The sequence below is a fragment of the Myxine glutinosa genome, chromosome 13 (assembly GCF_964187855.1).
Source record: "Myxine glutinosa chromosome 13, kmMyxGlut1.1, whole genome shotgun sequence".
NCBI lineage: Eukaryota > Metazoa > Chordata > Myxini > Myxiniformes > Myxinidae > Myxine > Myxine glutinosa.
Genome location: NC_136273.1, coordinates 58677046 through 58702769, shown reverse-complemented (window position 1 = coordinate 58702769; position 25724 = coordinate 58677046). Strand labels below are relative to the sequence as shown.

The 25724-nt window shown below is 49.8% G+C and overlaps 1 protein-coding gene across 4 annotated transcripts in view; it reads left to right on the top strand.

Moving 5' to 3' along the window:
• The window catches only part of LOC137415939 (traf2 and NCK-interacting protein kinase-like), a 353089-nt gene that overhangs the window by 159158 nt on the left and 168207 nt on the right, over positions 1–25724 (top strand). For all 4 annotated transcript variants that reach the window (XR_013621224.1, XM_078767554.1, XM_078767553.1 and 1 more), the window contains exons 7-9: positions 7759–7889; positions 8091–8145; positions 10386–10464. Coding sequence is in view for 3 of the 4 variants with exons in the window: in XM_078767554.1 (XP_078623680.1) it covers positions 7759–7889; positions 8091–8145; positions 10386–10464 (265 nt within the window). In the remaining variant the exon portion in view is untranslated. The remainder of the gene's footprint in view (positions 1–7758; positions 7890–8090; positions 8146–10385; positions 10465–25724) is intronic.

Genomic DNA, 25724 nt, shown 5'->3' with positions numbered 1-25724 from the left:
GAAGCCCGAATCCTGCTCTCCAGTCGATATTGGAATCACGTACAGTTGACAATGGTGATCGCCCTCCCCCCCTCCCCCCCCCCCGAAACTGTACAATGGCGCCCTTCAGAGGGGCACCTTCACCGCTCACTCAGCGAACCACAACGTAATTGGAGACGAAGCGGTCGCACACACACATCCCCGACAAATGGTAGGATGTTGGGGTGAAGATGACGCGAGGCAAAACCTTTGTAGGTGTCCGAAGCGTGGGGTTCAAAATGGCCGATGGCTCTTACTTGAGCCGATGCGACGAGGCGAGGATTCGTCAAAATCTCAGCGCCCAAATCTGACTCCGCCGATTTTCCACTCCAGTGATAATTCCTATCACCGGATGTCCCTTCAAGGAACTCAAAACTCCCTCGCGACTTTCGGTAGACCAGGCTCGCTATGGAGCCTTGACGTCACGCGTCTCCTCCAACTTTGCTCGCACCGCCTCTTCCTCTTCACCTCCTCATCTTCTCGTTCGGTTTCCTGTATCGTTTTAAGTTAACCTTTTTAACTTTAGATAGCTGTTCCTGAATAATAAACCTCTTGAGAATAATAATAGTACATAATATCAGAAATATGTCAAGTGGGTGAAAACCACAACAGCGGAAGTGACGAATCCCTAACACTTGGCTTTTTTGTGCAGTCCATTATGATGATCACATTTGGTACTGTACAGTGCAGAATTTCACCCATCATCAATATCCTTACTTCAATAAAAGGAAGTCAAGATCCCTGGGAAAAGGCCATTAAGTGCAAATGATAGCAGAAGTTTTAGCTTTTAAATGAGCCTCGATTCTGTATCCAAAAATATGAATAAAAGTGCAAAAACAGTACATAAAGCAATTCCCTTGGATGTAAAATTAGATGTGCTGAGGTGGTTTAATGCAGTTGAAATCCGTCTACAATGGGAGCAATACATGATTATATAGACAAAACTAGAAAAGCCTTCTGTGGAGCGCATACCTCAACCAGGTGAACGCTTTACATTTTTTATCCCAATGATAGGCCGGATCTGCATCCAGACCTCAACCAACATCAAATTGGCTTGTTATTGTCACATACCCAACTCATCCACCATGTTTTGTCATAATCGGACCACAACTTTTTGAGATTGAGAATCCCTCCCCTTGTCCCTTCCCTCCTAAACTCCCCCCTAACCCCTCCCCTCATAAACTCCCCCCTCGCCCCTCCCCATCAAATCTCCCCACCCTCGTTTATTCTCCATTTCCCCCCTCTCATCCCTCCTCCTCAAAGCGTCCTCCCCGCTTCTTCCCCCTTCCAACTCTCACCTCCATCTCCCCCAACCTTCTGCCTCGCTCTTCCCCCTCCTCAAATAACACCTCATTGTGCCTCACCCAATCACCATCAAACCTTTTGTCTGCCCCATCCTTCCCTTTCTCCGAGCTGTTCTGAAATCTCTGACACACCTTCAACAGCTCTCCCTACCTCTTCCACCTCTAACCCTACCCCTCCTCCCCCTTGTTCTGTATCCGACGCCCCCCCTTCCTCTTCATTAACGGTATGGACCTCAAACATCTGGGAACTTCGTTCAAACTTAACTGATCTCTCCATACAGGTTGCTTCTGACAAACCAAACGTGATCTGCTTAACAGAAACTTTCCTCCTTCATGATGTCTCTGATTCCTTAGTATCTCTCCCGGGTTACTCCCTCCTCCGGTATGATAGACCTGAGCCTCGTCCTGGAGGTGGGGTTGCTATCTTTATCAAAAACTCTCTTCCTCACTCGCCCTGCACTGCACTCTCTCCACCTCACCCCCAGAAATACCTCTGGCTACGACTTCCTCTTTGCTCCCACCTCTTGTTCATATGTGTGTTGTACCGTCCACCAAACAGTGATGACTCTATCTACATCTCGCTGTCTGATAATATAGATCAACTTCTATCAACTCATCCCAACGCTCTCTTCCTCATATGTGGTGATTTCAATTGTCACCATGCCAGTTGGTTGGGTGTGGGTAACTCTCTCACCAGCCATGGCTCCTCAGCAAAGGACTTCTGCGACTCATTGGGACCGACACAATCTGTCAATTTCCTGACCCGGATCTCAGTCAACGGAGCATCTTCTCTTCTGGACTTGGTTATGACTAACTTCCCTGAAAATGTCTGCTGCTCTTTTTCTGCTCCAATCGGCTCATCTGATCATGTGCTTGTTAAAGTGGACATCTCTCTGACCATTCTCAGGGAGCCTGCTCAGCGTCGACTAGTCTGGCATTTCACTCGGGCCAACTGGCACGGTCTTCAAGCAGCCATCAATCATCAGGACTGGTCTCCCATCTCTACCACCTCTGACGTCAACTCATCCTGGGAATTCTTCCACAGTAAATTGCTCTCTCTCATGCACAGATTTATCCCATCTCGTCTTCAGTTGTCACACCCTTCCTCCGTCCATGGTACACGGAATCTTGTGGTGAGGCTGTTGCTCAGAAACAACTTGCCTTCGTCTCCTGGAAAGCAAATCCAACGGAAGGAAATCTCATTTCCTTTCACAAAGCCCGAAACAAGTGTGTGTCCACCCTCAGGAGAGCCAGGAAACAATATCTCTCCATTCTCAAGACCGAACTCTCTTATCTGTCTCCCTCTTCCAAATCCTGGTGGCGTATGGTCAAATCTGTTTCTGGTGTTTGTTCCCCCTCCAGCCTCCATCCCCTCCCTTACCTCAAACGGCTACACAGCTGACTCCGCACGTGAAAAAGCTGAATGCCTCAACTCTGTGTTTGCCTCTAAATCTTGTGTCCCAAACTCATCCCTCTCTGTACCCACCGTACCCAGTCGTACCCAGGTGCTCCTGGACTCCGTGTCCTTTCCTCCTGACAAGGTGGAAAGTTTCTGTCAACCCTCGACTCTGATTCTGCAACTGGACCTGATGGCATCAGCCCAAGGGTCCTAAAATCCTGTACTTCCGCTCTTTCACTCCCTCTCTCTGTTCTCTTCACCCTCTCTTTTGCTAAAGGTCAACTGCCATCTGCTTGGAAATCAGCCAACATCACCGCTTTACACAAAAAAGGTGCAAAAACAGATCCTAACAACTACAGCCCAATCAGCCTTCTCCCAATTATCAGCAAAGTCGTGGAATCCATCATTGCTTCGGATATGAAATCTTTCCTCTTCTCCAATGGCTTGATCTCTGATCATCAATTTGGTTTCAGACCAGGTCACTCTACTCTGGACATGCTGCTTCTGCTGTCTCAACAATGGATGGAGTTTCTTAATGCCAAACAGGAAATTAGAGCTGTCTCCCTCGACATATCACGTGGCCTTCAATACGGTCTGGCACCCCGCTCTGCTCACCAAACTCTCCTCCTTTGGTATCCATGGAAATCTCCACGCATGGCTGGCGGACTTCCTCTCTAGTCGTAGTCAACGTGTGGCTCTGAATGGGTTTCTCTCATCTCCTCTTCCTGTTCAGGCTGGAGTTCCCCAAGGCAGTGTTCTGGGCCCTGTGCTTTTTCTGGTCTTCATCAATGATCTCTCTGACTCTCTTGAAAATCCTCTCTATCTCTTTGCTGATGAGTCCACTCTCTGCCGCTCCATTCCTCATCCCTCAGATCGGCAGTCTGCAGCCTCCTTACTCTCTGCAGACCTGGACAAAATCACAGACTGGGCAAACAAGTGGAACATGTCTTTCAATCCTGACAAATCTCACACTCTTACGATGTCTCTCCGAAAAGACTGACTGGACAACCCTCCCATCTACTTTCTGAATAATCCTCTCCAAGAAGTTCTGTCACTCAAGCTTTTGGGTCTCACTATCTGCCATGATCTTTCCTGGGAAAACCACATTTCCAAGCTGGCCTCCAAAGCCAGTCGCCGGCTGGGCATCCTCCGTCGTGCGAAGTCCTTCCTTGGCACACCTGAGCTCCTCACAACATACAAGGCTTTCATCCGCAGCTCAATGGAGTACTGCTCTCCCCTCTGGGCTGGTGCTCCTGCCTCGCACCTAGCTCGTCTTCACGCTGTTGAAACCAAAGCGTTCAGAATCATTGGAATCTCCCGCGATGACGCTATCTCCGAGGGCCTTTCACTTACTCACCGCAGGCAGGTTGGTGGTCTTTCCGTCTTCTACCGACTCCTCTCCGGCCTTGCTCCCCCAGCTCTCTCTGGGCTCTGTCCCCCAAATATTCCTACAGGTCGCACAAGGTCTGCCTGCAACCCTCTTATGGTTAAACTGCCAAAATCAAGACTCTCTGCTCACCTTCACTCCTTCATTCTTCTTTTCTCCCACCTCTGGAACAAACTCCCTCACTTTCTTCAATCCCACTCCTCCCTCCAGGTCTTTAAAACAGCTGTTCACCACCATCTCTTATCTTCCCCAATCCAAAACCTTGATCTTTTAAACCCCCGCTAATTTCACCAAAAATCCACTTTTTTGAAATACCAACTTCTTTCCTGGAAGTCCTTGGTGTCCTTGCATTTTATACCTATCCTGCCTCCCCCCAAGCCCTCTCCCTCCCACACATCTCCCGATGTCCCTGCTCTCAAATGTTGTGTTTGTGTGCCTCCTCCCCTTCTCTACCCATCTTGTCTACCGCTCCCCTTTTTATATACTTTGTTTGCTTGTTTGTTTGATTTGTTTGTTTGATAAATGTTAGCTCTTTCACGAGCCTCGATTCTGTATACAAAAAAAAAAAAGAAAAAAAAAAGATATTGTGCTATATATCGTTTTTGGCCCCATCTCTCAATGGTGAAGAATCACTTAAAAGATTTTAAAAAACTAATTGTATCTGGATCCGGATCTAGATCTTCACCAAAATTGAATCTATTTGCCCTTGTCACACACCCAACCTGTCCATCAAGTTTTGTCCGAATCCGTCCATATCTTTTTGGGATATCGTGCTATACTGTGTATCGTTTTTGGTCCTATCTCTCAATGGTGAAGAATCACTTGAAAAACTAGATGGTATTCATAGAATACTTACATCTTGAGATCTTGAACTTGATGCAAGCCAACTCTTCTGTTTTTTTTAGGGTTGTTTTTTAAAATCCAATATGGCTGCCAGACCAGTGACTGATGATGCCATTTTTATCAAACTATATTTCCCATGGGTAGTTGATCAATTAGTTAAACATTTGCATTGATTGGTTAAGCAGTTTCAGAGGAGAATATTTTCAAAGATTTTTGCTTAAATCCAATATGGTTGCCAGACCACGTGACATATGATGTCATTTTTATCAACCGTTATTTCGGCTGACAGGAAATTTATCCTTCAGTTGTTTCTCTTGACTGTGATGCAGACTATAAAGGTAGAGAAACATAGGTTGCAACATGATCAGTGTTGTACTTGCCGAATAATGACGTCATTATTACGGTACTGATGACATTATCATTAACATATCTTATTCCCCAAGGGGAGTGCTTGACATTGAGCGATATTTCAATTTGTTCCATTCGGAGACATAGAGGTGCAACTTTTTTTCGATTTTTCCAAGATGGCGCCTGTACCACGTGACCAATGACGTAATAATTATCATTAGAACAATTATACAGGATGAGCCACTCATATTCTGAAAATTTCGTGTTCATCGGACTAACAGTTGCAGAGGAATTTTTTTTTTTCATACTGATCGGATCAAGCGTTGTACTTGTCGAATCATGACGTCATAATGGAGGCACATATGTCATGATCATTAACATACCTTATTCCCCGTGGGGTGTACTAAGATTCATCCAAATCCGTCCATAACTTTTTGAGATATCGTGAAGTCTTCACCAAAATCGAATCCATTTGTCCTTTTCACGTAACCAACCTGTTGACCAAGATTCATCCAAAACCGTCCATAACTTTTTGAGATATTGTGCTGTGTATCATTTTTGGCCCTATCTCTCAATGGTGAAGAATCACTTTAAAAAGCTAGATGGTATTCATAGAATACTTACCCTGCGCAGTCAACCTGTTGCGAGCCAACTCTTCTGTTTTTGAATATATTTTTTTATTTCATCCAATATGGCTGCCAGACCACGTGAGCGATGACATCATAAATTTTTATTTTCTAATATAATTGTTGCATAGATCACACAATAAATTTCAAACTGATCAGACTAAGCGTTGTCCCTGTCGAATTATGACGTCATAATTATGGTACCAATGACATCATCGTTAACAACATGTATTCCCCATATGGAGTGCTTTACAATGAGCCATGTTTCAATTTTTCCCATGCAGCGATTTTGGAGATATAGAGGTGCAACATTTTTGGTTTTTCCAAGATTGTGCCTGCACCACATGATCTATGACGTCATGATTATCATTAAAATATTCTACATGAGGATGGGCTCCTATGGTGAAAATTTCGTCCCCATCAGACCAACAGTTGCTGAGAAATAAAATTCACAATGATCGCATAAGTGTTGTACTTGTCGAATTATGACGTCATAATGAAGGCACCGATGACATCATCATTAACTTATCTTATTCCCCAAGGGAGTACTTAACAATGAGCCATGTTTCAATTTTTTCCATGGAGCGGTTTCAGAGTTATAGAGGTGCAACTTTTTTATTTTTTCCAAGATGGCGTCTGTACCACGTGACCTATGACGTTATAATTATCATTAAACAATTCGACAGGAGGAGCCGCGCATATTCTGAAAAATTCGTGTCCATCGGACTAACAGTTCCAGAGGAATTTTTGTTTTATTCATACTGATCAGATCAATCGTTGTACATGTCGAATTCGGACGTCATAATTAAGGCACCGATGACATCACCATCAACATATCTTATTCCCCATGGTTAGTACTTGACAATGAGCCATGTTTCAATTTCCCCCATTGAGCAGTTTGGGAGATATAGAGGTGTAACGTTTTTCCTAGATGGCGTCCATACCACGTGACCTATGACGTCATAATTATGAATCAAAAAATTATACATGCGGAGGCGCTTCTATGGTAAAATTTCGTGTCAATTGGACCAACGGTTGCCGAGAAAATGGATTTTTAAAATGCAGACACGGCACACGTACGCAACTGAATGCTTACCTCCGCTTTTCGCTTCGCGGGCGCAGGGTAATTGTCTGATTCGGATGAAGATTCGAATGTTCACCAAATTTGAATCGATTCTTTCTTGTCACACATCCAACCTGTCCACCAAGTTTTGTCCAAATCCGTCCAAAACTTTTTGAGAAATATGGTGGTGATGGTAATCATCTTCATTATGTCTTGGGGCTGAACTCCTTTCCAGAGGAACCGTCTCTAATTTTATCGATATATTAAATTAGCGGCAGTTTTCTGTCCGTCTGTTTCTCTCTTTCCATCCATTGGTTGGACCCACAATCTACAATGACGTCATTAATAGGAAGGTTGACTCCACCCACAGGCAGTTTGATTTTCATGCAGTTCAGGTCGAACACATCGTCGTCAAACTTGTCATGTTCACAATCGCCATGCCCTACCTTTACATGACTAAAACATAAACTTCCAGGAGCATGTGAGGCAGCACTTCATGGCCTCGACACCCCCCAATAAAATGAAGGGTTTTCAGTTCCGCAGATCCCTGCTAGTGCAATGGGAAACAGGACTCGGTTTACGGAATTTCGCTCCATGTACAACTTTTCGAAAATGTATATATTCCGTAAATCGAGGGATGGGTGTAACCATTATGATGCAATGTAGCGATCGCTGATTGGATTGGGTTATTGGTGTATAGAGGAACATTCTCCGTGCAAGGTGACTATTGGCAGTCTTGTGGTTGCATCCTTCCATGTGATGCTTTGCAGTGGATTTTGGAGTGAGTGCTCAACTGGATCGCACAATGGGGCGAAATAACACATTCATTGGAACTCCATATTGGATGGCTCCAGAGGTTATTGTTTGTGAAAAGGATCCTTCAGCCACATATGACTATCGGGTAAGAGCAACAAATATATAAACATCATGGCATGATGCTTGGAATTTCAACAATTGTCCTCTTTTACTGCTTACAATCATTATTATAATTATTATCATTACTGCTGCCATCATTATAAATAACATTTTTGAAGTTATTGTCATCTACACCATTGTGTTTATTACCGTGATCAATAATCTTATTATATTACTGTTTCCACAGAGTGATTTGTGGTCTTTGGGAATAACAGCAATAGAAATGGCGGAGGGTGTGCCACGTGAGTCCAAAACGAGTTTTAACTGCTGCACATATTTGCAAACCACTTCATCCACTTTTCTCTCCAACTAAGTCATCTATATATATAAAACACAGTTTGTGTGTGTGTGTGTGTGTGTGTGTGTGTGTGTGTGTGTGTGTGTGTGTGTGTGTGTGTGTGTGTGTGTAATGTTACCGATAGACTCCTAAACGGAGAGGCTCACGTACTTGATATTTGGCACAAACATGGCCATTGAGCCTGGGAAGAACATGGCTGAACTAAAAATGTATTTCATAATATTTTTTTACCATATTTTTACCTCAGCGCATTTCAGCGAGGAATATTATGACCGGAATGGCAGAGCAGCGCGCTGATTCGCTCAGAGCGATCACGTGATGTTCCAACTTTGCCGCCATAATCTCACAGTTATGCGTTCGCACGTAATTCAGTTTTTTCACATTTCAGCGAGGAACATTGCCATTCACACCACATAGGTTTTTTTTTCTTTCATCTTTAGATCCATATTTTTTGCCATAACGTAGCGCATTATGGCTCTCTCGAGCTCGAGTTAGCCAATCACCTGGGAGCATGAGGCCACGTTGGCCACGCCCACGACACGACGCAGAGTTGCAATCGATCGCTCAGAGCGATCACGTGATGTTCCTTGCCGCGCGATTGCGTTTTTTCACATTTCAGCGAGGAACATTGCCATTCACATCACATAGGTTTTTTTTTCTTTCATCTTTAGATCCATATTTTTTTTCAGCGAGGAATATTATACACGGAATCTGAATCGGTGGCAGAGCAGCGCGCTGATTCGACGATTCGCGTGCCCTCCCCCCTCCCCTCTCCCACTCCCCCCCACTCCCCCTCGCCCCCCTCCCCCATCACCCTCCCCCTCCCCCCTCTCCTCCCCTCCCCCCCTACTCCTCCCCTCCCCCCTCCTCTCTCCTCCCCCCCTCTTCTCCCCTCCGCCCCTCATCTCCCCTCCCCCCCCTCCTCCCCTACCCCCCGTTCCCCTCCCCTCCACTTACCCCTCCCCTCCCCTCCCCCGCCCGGCAATGCCGAGTACTTCTGCTAGTCTGCTCATAATGCACAGGCTTATGGCTGATAAGTTCATTCCGTACGTGACAAGGAAAACCTTGGAGCATGGCATGATTTACCTCGCTTCTGATTGTATGAAATCACTCAACATGTAATAACCAACTTAGCCTCGACTAGTGGATATTTAAACAAACCCTAACAGCTGTTCATAAAACTCTGTCCCTCCATTCAGTTAGTGTGATATGCACTCACGAGCCAGATCCAAACAGTAATGATTTCCAATGAATGGATGACTTTGTCCCAAGGCTTATTGTGGACGATACAATCGAATTTGGATCAGCTTCAACAGCTTTCACAAATGACTTGGGATTCTTTCCCAACTTTTGATGATACTGCCATTGTAATTTATATGTCAGGGCTCTATGGCTATCAGTTAGGAAGCTTCTACTATGACTACTACTACCACTACTACTAGATTAATGGCCCCATTTAATCTCACCTTGTTCTGGGGTGAGAGTGGAAGACTGGGGACCGTGGCATGAGGAAGACAAAACAATGTGGAAGACTTTCCCATCTTTGGTGTCTTGGCTGGCCAGGTCTGACGTTTCACTGAAGGTGGCAGGAATTTTTAATTTGTTCAGGGTGCCGGTGATAGTTCGCCTACTCTTCGCAAAAGACACCGTGAAATCTTTAACGTCTACCAACTAAGGCTAGGATTTTAGGACCCGTGGGCTTGATTTACCAACTAAGGCTAGCAGACAGGACACCAGGCTTGGCATCCATCTGAGAGATAGAGCACTTTGTGATCAAACTCCCCACCTGCAAACCACTAATCCCACAGTTTATAGTCGGATTGGGAATCAAACCCCAAAAAGACAGTTGAAAGTCCAGTGTGCTGCCTCTATACTGTCCTGTTGGACTTGGTAGGAAGCCAATCATCAGAGGTAATATGGCTTGAAGTGCATAATAATAAAAATTAATTGGTTGTTGAACAACTTGTTTGGGGTGACAAAACTAAAGCTGACTTCCAACTATGGTTAACGTTTACAAATCCAAGACAAAACCAGTTCTACATGTATTTGCAATTGCAGCTGATGAAACAATTTGCATATAAATGGAAAAATAGACTGATGTTCACCAAACTGTTGTCCAAGCCAAGCTGGTAATCTCACAATATCTGACCATACCATGTATGTTATCCAACTGTCTGTCCACAGCTCTTTGTGACATGCATCCTATGCGTGCACTCTTCCTCATTCCCAAGGACCCACCTCCTCGTCTCAAAGGAAAAAAATGGTGAGTTTATTTTGGGTCTAAACCGTTGAAGGAAAAATGCTTAAGCAAATATTATGACATGTATGGAAAGGGGCTTTGTCAGAACCTTTTATATCTGTGTCTCGCTCACTCTCAAACACGATTGTGTCATTTGGGAAGATTGTCTGAAAGCAGAAACGCCAAAGATAACTCAATTTAGTTAAACATCGAAATAGTTTGAATAAAGTAGGCCCAGAATCACAATCGAGAAAAAGGTTGAGTTTGGTGACTTTGGTGAAACCACTCACACAGTAAAACATTGTCTGAATTCAATTGAGGGTGTTATTAGCCACCATTGGACTTAGTCCGAAATGGGGGCTTATATTGGGTCTCGTCCATCTGTGCATTCGTCTATGCGTGCATGTGGCCGTGACCATATATCGACCATGTATGGACCGATTTATTCATACTTGGCAAAAGGACAATACGTGATGGTATACATATGCACTGTTGTAAAAAGTCAAATCCACAACATTGTCCTCAAGGTAGGTTTAATTCAAATTCGATCTCTGGCAACACCTGTAAGATATAATCAAGCCATATATCAGGATTACATAATCATGGAGGAGTCCAGCAATTATCAATCAATGCAAGCAAGCCTGGAACATCTAGATATACGCACCATTCGAGTATACGCTGTCACACAGATTATATGTCACAGGAATGATTCGGAGCGGTGGTCGTCCGAGTTCTTATCGACGCCTCTCAGTGGTTGGAGAGAGCATAACACCTGGGTTCAACTTAGATACAATTTCATAACATGCACATCATTTTGTTTCATGATGCGATCAAAGGTGGTCGACAAGCAACCATTTTAGTTGGGGAAAAAAACCCTTACATATGGATGTCGTTTTGTTTCAAGATCAGATCCAAGATGGCCACCTGGCGGTCATTTCTTTAGTAAAACATGTCACCAACCATTTATCAGCCATGCATGGTCTGATGTTGTTCAAACTTGGCAAAATCACAGTACATGCTGGCATACCCTCCACCCTCAGGAGAGCCAGGAAACAATATCTCTCCGTTCTCAAGACCAAACTCTCTTATCTGTCCCCCTCTTCCAAATCCTGGTGGCGTCTGGTCAAATCTGTTTCTGGTGTTTGTTCCCCCTCCATCCCATCCCTCCCCTCCCTTACCTCAAACGGCTACACAGCTGACTCCGCACGTGAAAAAGCTGAATGCCTCAACTCTGTGTTTGCCTCTAAATCTTTTGTCCCAAACCCATCCCTCTCTGTACCCACCGTACCCAGTCGTACCCAGCTGCTCCTGGACTCTGTGTCCTTTCCTCCTGACAAGGTGGAAAAGTTTCTGTCAACCCTCGAATCTGATTCTGCAACTGGACCTGACGGCATCAGCCCACGTGTCCTAAAATCCTGTTATTCCGCTCTTTCACTCCCTCTCTCTGTTCTCTTCACCCTCTCTTTTGCTCAAGGTCAACTGCTATCTGCTTGGAAATCAGCCAACATCACCGCTTTACACAAAAAGGTGCAAAAACAGATCCTAGCAAATACAGACCAATCAGCCTTCTCCCAATTATCAGCAAAGTCATGGAATCCATCATTGCTTCGGATATGAAATCTTTCCTCTTCTGCAATGGCTTGATCTCTGATCATCAATTTGGTTTCAGACCAGGTCACTCTACTCTGGACATGCTGCTTCTGCTGCTCAACAATGGATGGAGGTCCTCAATGCCAAGCAGGAAATTAGAGCTGTCTCCCTCGACATATCACGTGCCTTCGATACGGTCTGGCACCCCGCTCTGCTCACCAAATTCTGCTACTTTGGTATCCATGGAAATCTCCACGCATGGCTGGCGGACTTTCTCTCTAGTCGTAGTGAACGTGTTAGTCTGGAGGCATATCCCCAAAAGTGGCCTAGAAAAGGTGGTAGGGGTACACTCATGTTACAAGCTGGCAACAATGTTTTTCTGAAAGCCCAGACCTCTAGGAACCCAAAAAGTCTTGTTGCCAGCTTGGGAAATGGTTTGGACCAGATTTGTGGCCATTTTTCAAAATGGCCGCCTACATTTTTGGTGTTTTCTAATATTTGAGCTCTAGAACTTATATCTGGCTGTCTTAAAGGTCTCTAGGGTTATGACCTTATAACATATAGTCATACAACAATCCTCACCCAAATTGGGGTGCATGGCATATCTATAAGTGGTTTTATTGAAGCAAAAAGGCAAAAATATGCCTGAAAAACGCCTTCATTTTGATTTTTCCAAATCACTAAATTGCATACTGTGAAGTTGTTCTTTGGTCAATTTCTTTCAAAATAGTTTTAAAATTTGCCCAGATCCCTCCTCTTCATTAGCAAATCTTCAGGAATATACCCAAGTTCTCAGAAAATATGTTTTATGCATGATCAGCTACCCCTACCCCCTAAATCACAAAACGTGCCAATTTTCAATATTTCCAGATTCCAACCAATATCATTGTTGTATGACTTTTTCTCATCATGATAGGTCCAAATTAACTTACTCTATGTGATTAGGTGTTAATAAAAATTGAATTTCACACTTTAGTGAAAATCCAAGATGGCTGCCAAATGGCCATAGAATATTTGGTGGCGCGAGACCATAAGACTGCAATTTCATTCAGAGGCACTTCTAAAATGTTCCATTTATACTAAATATATGAGGCACTACTATTCTATAGGTCACATGTATGTGAAAGAGTCTTGATGAGTTGAAGATGTATTATTTTAGAGGGGGACTTTATGTAAAATTTATGTTTTATAACATTTGAATTTCAGGAAAGTAGTGTGGATTTGGAAGTGCCTTGTTTGCGGAGTATATTAGTTCCAACATAGCAACAACATCACTCCGAAGTCCCCTTCATTGAAACCTGCCAACACCTCAGGCGCAGTGTGCCCCAGCTGATTCATATCTGCCAGGAACACACTGCCCCATCGCAGGTAATTTGGCCGGTCGAAGGCTCCGAACCAGTGGAGCATCTCGCGAAAAGTGGTCAGGAACAATTCCCACTTGGCATCTCTGATGGCACGGGTGAACCTCAGGAGGATGCTCACAAGATGCATGTATTGCCGCCAATATACAAATGTGGCATTTGCCTCGTGTTCCCTGTCCATGTCTTCTATTAGGGCACTGACCTGGTAGGCCTTGGGCACCAGACGCCTCAGAGCACTGTAGATGGCCTCATCGTCTGCCTGCTGGAAAGCTCTCGAAAGGTCCTCTGATACCTGATTGATTTCTGCATCAATCTGTACTTCATTTTCATTCGGCCAACCAGGGGGATGTGTGGTCTCTACTGAGTGCCGTTCTAGTTCTTTCTGTATGCAGCCTGTAGCTGCTGATCTTCTGCCACAGAATTCGCCATAATGCCTCAAACACAAGCTTGTGGGCACGGATTGTGCGGTTCCATTGTTTCCCGTTGAGGATGTTCTGTGCAGTGTTCTCGCCATACACACCACTTTCTACCAGAATGTCCTTCAAGCCGGAATCTGCCATGTACTGTCCAATAACCTTGGTGAAATTCATTTGAATATGGAAACCACCAAGCATCACCACTAGGTTTTTGCATTTGTCTGGTTTGGCCCACTGCAACATCTTGGCTTTACAGTACAGTTGCTCATCAAAGGTAAGTACTGTATACGTTTGCCCTAGTGCAGCAGTCATCCTTTGGCAGTTTTGAATCACTGTCCAGATGGTGTCAAACTCATGTGCAGGCTCATTGATTATCGGCATAGGCCCTACTGTAGTCTTTGCTGGATTCACATCAGACACACGCTGGTTAAATGCTGTCCAGCCTGGAACATGCTGGTCCTCGGTGTGAGACTGACGTGCAAGGAGCCATGACACATCTATGGCCATAGCCTCAGAGATAACCTGGGCATCCGATTCCATATACCAATCAGCTTTCACAGCTACTGGAAATGTTGCTTCGGGTTTCTGGGTGCCCATGCCTGAAGGTTGAATCTCATTGAAATGCTCTGGCACAGTTACAGATCTGCTACTGCTTGACTTGACATCAGGTGCAATGGTCTTTTCGCCAGGTATGCTTCGTCGAAAGGCAGCAGACTGTGAGGCATGAAAGGAGCCTTGACCGTCAAGGGTCTCCTCTATGATGTCAATGTTATCATTAGCATATCTGATGTATCCTTGGTAGGTAGCTTGTGCAAAATTCAGGGGTATTATTGTGTTGTTTTGCTCAACATATCTGGCCAAGACAGAGTTTGCAAGGGCAGTGTCAGCTCTTCTTACAGTTTCATAACTAACACCATGTCCTGCAGCATGCATTAGTTGCACCAAGTCCTTGGACCTTGTTGCTTGGTGAACAGTGAGAGCTAGCCCTAGTTGCTTTGGTGTCTGCTTTCTGCCACCAGATGCCAAACATACTATGTCCTGTGCTATGCTCAAAATCCTTTTGCTTTCTCCATCATCATCACCTTCGGAGGTCCCTTCAGAATCTTCAAATATGCTGTCACAATCACACAGCAGGCGTAGGAAAATGTAAAGGCTTTCAGGAACCACCTTCTGTGCACTTTCAGTATTGATGTCTCCAATATCTGAGTGTCCTGGCATTGTCTTGATGTCATTTCTCATTTTGACTGCCACTCTGTAAAGCCAACTCAAGAGTTCATTGTCCTTTGTTTCGGCTGAGAAAGATGGAATGTGCTGGGAGGTTTCATCAGAATCTTGTATCTCACTTTGTTCTAGCTCATCTGCCATCTCTGCTAAGTTCTGAACAACAATACCTGTTTGAATTAGTGGGAAGACTAGAAGTGAATCCTGTTGATTCATGGACTGTACAAAATCTGCCCTATCTCCTAATACCCTTTTGACTTTATTCTTGAATGCTTTGTAACTCTGTCGGTCACATTGCTCCACACAGACACTGAAGTCTCTTCTCATCATGTAACAGTATTGGTGCCAGATGGTTTTCATGGTATAGATGTCTCCTCCAGACAGCCCAGCATCCACCTCCTCGATCATTTTGTTGAAACAAACATCTGGTGGATATTCTGGGCCTTCTTCTACCACAGTTGACTCAGACTTCCTCCTGAAGGTTACATAACAAGGAAGGTGGTACTTCCCTTCAGCAGCTATTAGGTCACTTATTCCTGCCAACCGGCATCTCATAATCTTGTTCTTTTGAGCATCATTTAGTATTCTGTCTGAGGTCTCTAAAGTGGCTACATTCCTCAATTGCTTTCCTGCCTTATCCTCCTGACAGAAAATAAATTTGTCCCAGGACACTGAAGCAACTGATGCTCTAGAAGAGGGGCGAATGCATGTAGATGGTTGGTCACACGAGTCCTTTGCTTCCTTTTCATGCCGATTTTTCAGTCTCTCAATATGGTTGGCATGTGTAAACTTTGAATAACAGCCCCTGTGCCATACTATGTGTTCTTTTTCATCATCAAGGTCAATACTCTGTATTCTGTCAAGTGTTGAGATGTACTCATGGTCATGGTATTTCTGTCTCGTAATCACACAGTCTTTAAAGCGTTCGAGACCAACATCTGTGGGCTTGGTTGTCTTTTCATTTTTTCTGTTGCCTTGGCAAATGAAGCATGTGCTCCAGTCGATGTCCAGTGCAACTGATTCTCTCTTCCGTCTCCCGCCTATCACAGCTACAGGTTCCATCTTCATTCATATCTGGAAAGAGACAAAGACTATGTCTACCACAACACTGAAAGCTATTTACAGCACATGCAACAAGCAATATGTTATAGTACATTGTTAACACAACAATTATGTTAAAATGATGATTCGGGCAGGACCTGAGGAAGGATACAAAGGAAAGCATCATTATTGCAATATATTATGTCTCAAAAATGTGTTGGTATCAAATGGTAGACTGCATTACCTTAACTTAACGTCATAATGTGAAATATTATATTTTATTGGCCATTTGGCAGCCATCTTGGATTTTCACTAAAGTGTGAAATTCAATTTTTATTAACACCTAATCACATAGAGTAAGTTAATTTGGACCTATCATGATGAGAAAAAGTCATACAACAATGATATTGGTTGGAATCTGGAAATATTGAAAATTGGCACGTTTTGTGATTTAGGGGGTAGGGGTAGCTGATCATGCATAAAACATATTTTCTGAGAACTTGGGTATATTCCTGAAGATTTGCTAATGAAGAGGAGGGATCTGGGCAAATTTTAAAACTATTTTGAAAGAAATTGACCAAAGAACAACTTCACAGTATGCAATTTAGTGATTTGGAAAAATCAAAATGAAGGCGTTTTTCAGGCATATTTTTGCCTTTTTGCTTCAATAAAACCACTTATAGATATGCCATGCACCCCAATTTGGGTGAGGATTGTTGTATGACTATATGTTATAAGGTCATAACCCTAGAGACCTTTAAGACAGCCAGATATCAGTTCTAGAGCTCAAATATTAGAAAACACCAAAAATGTAGGCGGCCATTTTGAAAAATGGCCACAAATCTGGTCCAAACCATTTCCCAAGCTGGCAACAAGACTTTTTGGGTTCCTAGAGGTCTGGGCTTTCAGAAAAACATTGTTGCGAGCTTGTAACATGAGTGTACCCCTACTGTCACATTTCCTGGAAGTGCCTCCAGACTATGTGGCCCTGAATGGGTTTCTCTCATCTCCTCTTCCTGTTCAGGCTGGAGTTCCCCAAGGCAGTGTTCTGGGCCCTGTGCTTTTTCTGGTCTTCATCAATGATCTCCCCGACTCTCTTGAAAATCCTCTCTATCTCTTTGCTGATGACTCCACTCTCTGCCGCTCCATTCCTCATCCCTCAGATCGGCAGTCTGCAGCCTCTTCACTCTCTGCAGACCTGGACAAAATCACTGTCTGGGCAAACAAGTGGAACATGTCTTTCAATCCTGACAAATCTCACACTCTTACGATGTCTCTCCGAAAAGACCGACTGGACAACCCTCCCATCCACTTTTTGAATAATCCTCTCCAAGAAGTTCTGTCACTCAAGCTTTTGGGTCGCACTATCTGCCATGATCTTTCCTGGGAAAACCACATTTCAAATCTGGCCTCCAAAGCCAGTCGCCGAATGGGCATCCTCCGTCGTGCGAAGTCCTTCCTTGGCACACCTGAGCTCCTCACCACATACAAGGCTTTCATCCACAGCACAATGGAATACTGCTCTCCCCTCTGGGCTGGTGCTCCTGCCTCACACCTAGCTCGTCTTCACGCTGTTAAAACCAAAGCGTTCAGAATCATTGGAATCTCCCCGAGATGAAGCTACCTCCGAGGGCCTTTCACTTACTCACCGCAGGCAGGTTGGTGGTCTTTCTGTCTTCTACCGACTCCTCTCCGGCCTTGCTCCTCCAGCTCTCTCTGGGCTCTGTCCCCCAAATATTCCTAAAGGTCGCACAAGATCTGCCTGCAACCCTCTTTTGGTGAAACTACCAAAATCAAGACTCTCTGCTCACCTTCACTCTTTCAATCCTCTTTTCTCCCGCCTCTGGAAAAAACTTTCTCCTCACCCCAAATCCTCTTTTTTGAAATGCCAACTTCTTTCCTGGAAGTCCTTGGTGTCCTTGGTGTCCTTGTGTTTATACTTCTCCCACCCCCCCCCCCCCCCGTCCCCCTTCCAACGCCGCCTCCCCCCAAGCCCTCTCCCTCCCACACATTCCCTATGTCCCTCACAAATGTTGTGTTTATGTGCTTCCCCTTCTCTCCCCATCTTGTCTACCGCTCCCCTTTTTATATACTTTGTTTGTTTGTCTGTTTGATTTGTTTGTGTGATAAATGTTAGCTCTTTCACGAGCCTCGATTATGTATACAAAAAAAATAAAAATACATGTGCACCTAACTTTATTTTGCGATATGATCAAAGATGGCTAACTGGTAGACTTGCGGCCATTTTAGTTGTAAAAAAAACCCGGTATTGAACACATCCTCAACCATTTCTTGGAAATGCATTTACCGATCTTGTTCAAATTTGACACACAGATAAATGAATGATGGCTTACATATGCATGTCATTTATTTTCGAGATCAGATCCAAGATGGCCAACTGACAGCCATTTGGTTATTTAAACGTACCCCAAGCATTTCTCGGCCATGCATGGACCAATTTTGTTCAAACTTGGCACAAAGACCATGCATGACAGTAAAGCGCGATGCTGCGCGCGCTAATGCTTACGCAAGGAGCAAGCGGACAACGCGGTTCATAAAAGAGTCTTTATTCAAAGTACTCAAACTGCAGCACTACTGCTCAGGGCTGCGCGCCCCGTGTATATCGTGAGGCCACGCCTCTCTCCCTGGCGTGGCCCATCCCCACTTGGTGTGCGGGGTGATGTCACCACGTCAGTGCTTTCGTGTCCGCCACACGCGCCCCCCCAGAATCCCCGCGCACCTGAAGGGTCAGTTTGCGGGGCAAACGGATGACCCGGGCGAAGCGCCCCCTGGCGACAGGCGGCGTCTGGGATGCAGGGATGCCATCTGGGATGCCTCCAGCTGCAGGACCGGGGGGCGGTGTGGCGGCGGGGCTGGGCGGTGCCGGGGGTCCGCCCGCAGGGGGGCGGCCCTGACGCGGGGGTCGGGCCACTGGCGGTGGATGGTCCACGTCGAGGTGGGCCGGCTTGAGGCGGTCTACAGAAACGCGGTCAGGAGTACCGCCGATGTCCAGGGTGAAGTGCCTCGCCCCGGTCTCCAGCACGTGGAAAGGCCCGTCGTACGGGGGCCGCAGTGGTATCCGGTGGGCATCGTGGCGGACAAAGACGTACTCCGCCGTGCGAAGCTCCGGGGCGACGTGCGTCAGTGGGTGCCCGTGGCATGCCGTTGGCACCGGGGCGAACCTCTGGGCGGTCTCTTGCAGAGCGGAGCGCTGCTGTGCCGCGGACCATGGTGCCGTGGAGTCGGGGAGGAACTCGCCCGGCACCCGCAGCGGTTGCCCGAAGACCAACTCCGCCGCGGATGCGCGCAGGTCCTCCTTGGGCACCGTCCGGAGGCCCAGCAGGACCCAGGGGAGCCTGTCGACCCAGCCGCCGTCGCGGAGGGTGGCCCGGAGCGCGGCCTTCAATGAGCGGTGAAATCGCTCACACAGGCCGTTAGCCTGGGGGTGGTAGGCCGTGGTTCAGTGCAGCCGGACCCCGAGCCCCTGCGCGACCGCCCCCCAGAGCTCCGAGGTGAACTGGGGGCCGCGGTCGGACGAGATGTCTGAGGGGGCGCCGAACCGGGCGACCCAGGTGGCGATGAAAGCCTGCGCGACATCCGCCGCCGTCGTCGACGCCAAGGGCACGGCCTCCGGCCACCGGGTGGTGCGGTCCACCATGGTGAGGACGTGGGTGAAACCCCGCGAGGGGGGCAGAGGTCCCACCAGGTCCACGTGGACGTGGTCAAACCGGTGTTCCGGCACCGTGAACGGGGCCAAAGGGGCCTGGGTGTGCCGGTGCACCTTGGCGCGCTGGCACGCGAGGCACGTCCTGGCCCAGCCGCGGACGGCCTTCCGGAGGCCATGCCAGACAAACTTGTCGGCGATCAACCTTTGGGAGGCCCTCGCGCCCAGGTGGGACAGGCCGTGGATGGCGTCAAACACCTGACGCTGCAAGCCCGCGGGCACGATGGGGCGAGGACGCCCGAGGGAGACGTCGCACAAGAGGGCCGCGCCCGCGCCGTCGAACGGCACCTCGGTGACGCGGAGGCCCGTGACGGCGGTCCGCAAGGCCTGGACGTCGGGGTCAGCGGCCTGGTCCGCTGCCATCCGGGCATAGTCGATGCCGAGGTGGACTGCGTGGGCGACGGCCCGGGAAAGGCAATCCGCCACCGGGTTGTCCTTCCCCGCGACGTGCCGGATGTCCGTCGTGTACTCGGACACGGCCGAGAGGTGACGCTGCTGCCGGGCCGACCACGGCTCGGTGACCTTGCCCATCGCGAAGATCAGCGGCTTGTGGTCGACGAAGGCCGTGAACGCACGGCCCTCGAGCAGATGGCGGAAGTGCCTGACCGCCAAGTGAAGCCCGAGCAACTCACGGTCGAAGGTACTGTAACGGCGTTCGGGCGGGCGAAGCTGCCAGCTAAAGAACGCCAGCGGTTGCCAAGCTCCACGCACCCATTGCTCGTGCACCGCACCCACCGCGTAGTCCGAGGCGTCGGTGGTGAGGGTGATCGGTGCATCGGGCGCCGGGTGCGCGAGCATGGTGGCGTTGGCCAAGGCGAGCTTCGCGCCCGTGAATGCCGTGTCCATCTGCTCGGTCCAGGTAACGTCGCCTTTGCCCGGCTTACCTCGGAGAGCTTCGTGCAGGGGGCGCAGGAGCTGGGCGATACGGGGCAGGAACCGATGGTAAAAGTTCACCATGCCCAGGAACTCCTGCAGCCCTCTGATCGTGCGGGGGCGCGGAAACCCCTTCACCGCCTCCACTTTGGCCGGCAGGGGGACGGCTCCGTGCTTGGCGACACGGTGCCCCAGAAAATCGATTACGGCGGCGCCGAACCGGCACTTTGCAGGGTTCACAATCAGGCCATGCTGGCCCAGGCGTTCGAAGAGCGTGCGGAGGTGGCGTAGGTGCTCTTCGCGGGACGCGCTGGCGACGAGGATATCGTCCAGGTAGACGTAGACAAAATCCAAGTCGCGCAGGACGCTGTCCATCAGTCGCTGGAACGCCTGAGCCGCATTCTTCAGACCGAAGGGCATCCGCAGGAACTCGAAGAATCCGAATGGCGTGATGACCACCGTCTTCGGGACGTCTTCCGGCCTGACGGGGACCTGATGGTAGCCGCGTATGAGGTCCACCTTCGAGAAGAAGGACATGCCCGCCAAACGGGCGGAAAAGTCCTGAATGTGGGGGACGGGGTAGCGGTCGGGAGTGGTGGCGTCATTGAGACGGCGATAGTCCCCGCACGGTCGCCATCCCCCGCCGGGCTTCGGCACGATGTGCAGCGGTGACGCCCAAGCGCTCTCTGAGCGCCGAACGATGCCGAGTCGCTCCAGGGTAGCGAACGCCGCTTTTGCCACCGCCAGCTTCGTCGGCTCGAGGCGGCGTGCCCGGGCCTAGACCGGTGGCCCGACGGTGGGGATGTGATGGGCCACCCCGTGCTTGACGGCCCCCGCCGAGAAGGTGGGCCGCGTGAGGGCCGGGAAGCCGGCGAGGAGGTGGGTGAATGTGTCCGCTGCCGGAAGCGTACAGATCAACGTGGCCGGAACCGAACCGTTCGGCAAGCCGCTTGGCAAGCCGCTCGTTGAGCTGCTCGACGAGCTGGGCAGCGCACAAGCGGGCGAGCTGAACGTCTCGGCCTGGACAAGACGTCTGCGCTTTACGTCGACCAGGAGCCCATTAGCGCACAGGAAGTCCGCGCCAAGCAGTGCCATGGGCACGTCGGCGGTGACGAACGTCCATCGGAAAACCTGCCCTCCGAACCGCAGAGAGAGGCAGCGTTTTCCATATGTACGGATGGGCGTCCCGTTCGCGGCAAGCAGTGCGGGGCCCCCGCCCGCGGCGTGCTTGTCTGACATGCCGGCGGGAACGACACTCACCTGCGCTCCCGTGTCGCACAGGTAACGGCGCCCGGATAAGGTGTCCGTTATGAACAGCAGGCTGCTCGAACGGCCGGTGCTCATCGCCACTATTGAGCGCCGGCCCGGGCGTTTCCCGACCTGTTGAAGGAGCATGGCGGATGACATTTCCGAGCCTCGTGGCCAAACTTGGCGTGGAACCAGCACCAGGTGGTGGAGCTGGAGGAGTGTGGCTGGCTCCGCCAGGCCGGTGGAGTTGGCGGTTTTCACCGCGGTGGTGGGCGGGGCGTGGCGGCGGTCACGAGGGGCGTATCAGCATGCTGCGTATGCTGTGTAAGCTGATGCTGTGGATCAGCATCAGCAGCAGCATCAGCCTCGAGGTCCGTGACGGCCGCACCGACTCTCGCCCGCGTATCCGAAGCCGCGAAGTACCTGTCCGCCTCGGCTGCCAATGCTCGGGGTTCCGTTAGCCCGGTCCCGGCCAACGCGAGGCGAACCTGCGCTGGAAGTTGGCGACGGAAAAGCGCCCGGAATAGAGAACCGGGGGCTTCGTCGCCCAACAGTGACAGCATATGGTCCATTCGGACCGACGGGCGCGTGTCACCGAGCTCGGGGAGATCCAGGAGGCGGTCGGCCCGTGCGTCGTCCATGAGGCCGAACGTGGCTAGGAGTAGCCGCTTGAGTGCCTCGTACTTGTGGCCGTCCGGTGGGTGGCGAAGGACGGACACAACTCGAGCGGCCGTGCCGGGCCCGAGGGAGGCGACAACGTGGCAGTAGCGCATGTCGTCGTTGGTGAGGTGCCGAAGCTGAAATTGGGCTTCGGCTTGAAGAACCAGACTTCGGCCTGGGCCTCCCAAAATTCGGGAAGTTTAATCGCCATTGCCTTGTCGTTTGCCATTGCAATGGCGTCGTGTTCGGAAGGATCGCTACGGCAGATCCAACGTCGAGGTCACCATATAAAGCGCGATGCTGCGCGCGCTAATGCTTACGCAAGGAGCAAGCGGACAACGCGGTTCATAAAAGAGTCTTTATTCAAAGTACTCAAACTGCAGCACTACTGCTCAGGGCTGCGCGCCCCGTGTATATCGTGAGGCCACGCCTCTCTCCCTGGTGTGGCCCATCCCCACTTGGTGTGCGGGGTGATGTCACCACGTCAGTGCTTTCGTGTCCGCCACAACAGTATACAATAAACATATACAGAACATTTTGTTTTGTAATCTGACCAAAGATGGCCGACTGGCAGCCTTTAAATCCGTACAGCGAAATTACTAAAACCATGGGGACTATGACATTTTATGTCATTTTCTCCTTTTTCCCCAAGGCTTCCACTTAGCCTGACTCCATTCCTAAGTTGAGTGGCATACCAAACTAGAAAGTACTGTACTTTGCAAACCACAAACACTTTAATGGTTATTGTTGTGCTGATAAATATGCACACAAGGTACTCTGGCACCATTCAGCCCATCATGCCTGTACTGCACCAACCCTAGTATCCGTCACCCATCCACACACACGTCTTGCCAATATCTCCATACCCCTAAATCGACAATGCATCCAGGTACCTATCTAATTCCCATTTCAACCTATCCGCTCCCTTCACTGCCACTACCTTTCCAGGGAGACCATTCCATGCATTAACCACTCTCGAACTGAAAGATCCCTAGTGCCTTAAAACTATCCTCGCTCTCATTGTGTTTAGCCTCAAGCTATGTCCCCTGGTCCTAACATTATCGACTCTGCTGAAACCCCCCACCTCATCTATCTTGTCCACACCCTTCATTATCTTAAACATCATCCTCATCCTTCCTTTCCTATGTATAAAGTACTGTTGAAGGAGCTGTGCTCCAACTCGAATCGAAAGAATGGACGCGACAAAAAGCTGGAATTCGTCTGAGTTTCTTTATTGCATCAAATCAACTCGGGTAAAAACTGAAAAGCCCGTTTATCGGGCAGCATTATATACAAGCACTCGAATATCTCATGCCGGAGTGTTTGCCCTTAAAAGGCGCGACTGGGCGTGTCCGGGAGACCTGGGCGAGTCTGGACATGCCCGGGAACGGCGAGACTGGGTGTCGCCGGACGGGCCGGGCATGCCTGGACATGTCCGGGAACGGCGAGACTGGGTGTCGCCGGACGGGCCGGGCGAGCCCGGGAAAGGCGAGTCCGGGCATGCCCGGGAAAGGCGAGACTGAGCGTCTCCGGGCGGTCTGGGCGAGCGCAGCACAGCGATCGCTCCGTGGTTGCGTCCTCGGCAGGTGTAAGGCGATTGTGTATGTTCAGCGGCAACCGCTACACATGCCCCCCCAGAATCGACTTGCACCGGCAGGGTCAATTTAAGGGGGGTCCTGATGACCCAGCCGAAGTGACCCCGGGAGGGTTGTGGGGGGGGGAGGGGGTCCGGTGTGGGGGTGGGTGGTCGAGCGGGAGGCACCGTGGATGGGGGGGCGGCCTCGCCGCGGAGGAAGGGCCAACCGAGGTGGTTGGTCGATGTTCACGTGCGCCGGCTTGAGGCGGTCCACCGAAATCCGGTCCGACCTGCCGCCGACGTCGATGATGAAGGACTTGTCGTCCCGTCGCAGGACCCGTAAGGGTCCGTCGTACGGCGGCCTGAGTGGCCCCCGGTGTGCGTCATGATGCACAAAAACGTACTCCGCTGTGCGAAGCGCTGGGCGGACATAGGACTGGGGGTCACCATGGTGGGACGTTGGCACGGGGGCAAACCGTCGGGCGGTCTCCTGGAAGTCCGAGCGCTGGCGAGCTGCGGACCAGGGACTGGTAGCGTCGGGCACGAATTCACCCGGGACGCGTAGCGGCTGTCTGTAGACCAGCTCGGCGGTGGACGCCCGGAGGTCCTCCTTGGGGGCCGTGCGGAGGCCCAAAAGGACCCATGGTAGCCGGTCGGTCCAGCCGCCGCCCTGAAGGCCGGCCATGAGCGCGGCCTTCATGGAACGGTGAAACCGCTCGCACAACCCGTTGGCTTGGGGGTGGTAGGCCGTGGTATGGTGGAGCCTGACCCCCAGGTTGCGGGCGACCGCGCCCCACAGCTCCGAGGTGAACTGCGGCCCGCGGTCCGAAGAGATGTCTGCCGGTGCGCCGAAACGGGCGATCCAGGTGGCGATGAAAGCCTGCGCCACGTCGGCGGTGGTGGTGGAGATGAGGGGAACGGCCTCCGGCCACCTGGTGGTCCTGTCCACCATGGTGAGCAGGTGTGTGAAACCCTGTGATGGGGGGAGGGGGCCCACCAGGTCCACGTTGACGTGGTCGAAACGCCGTTCGGGCACGGTGAAAGGTGCCAGCGGGGCCTGGGTGTGTCGGTGGACCTTGGCCTGTTGGCAGGCCGTGCAGGTGCTGGTCCAATCGCGGACATCCTGTCGAAGGCCGTGCCAGACGAATCGCGCTGACACCAGCTTCTGGGAAGCTTTCTGGGCCGGGTGGGAAAGGCCGTGGAGGGAGGCCGAGATGCGGCGTTGCCAAGTAACGGGCACGATGGGGCGAGGCTGGCCTTGGGAGACGTCGCAGAGCAGGACAGTGTCCGCGAAGGGGACGTCGGCCAACCGGAGGCCCGTGTCCGCCGCCCGGAGGGCTTGCACCATGGTGTCGGTGGTCTGCTCAGCCGCCATAAGCGCGAAGTCCACGCCGAGGTGGACCGCGTTCGCGCTGGCCCGAGAAAGACAGTCGGCCACGGCGTTGTCTTTGCCGGCGACGTGCCGGATGTCCGTGGTAAAATCCGACATGGCGGAGAGGTGGCGCTGCTGGCGGGCCGACCACGGCTCCATGACTTTGGCCATTGCGTAAACCAACGGCTTGTGGTCGACGAAA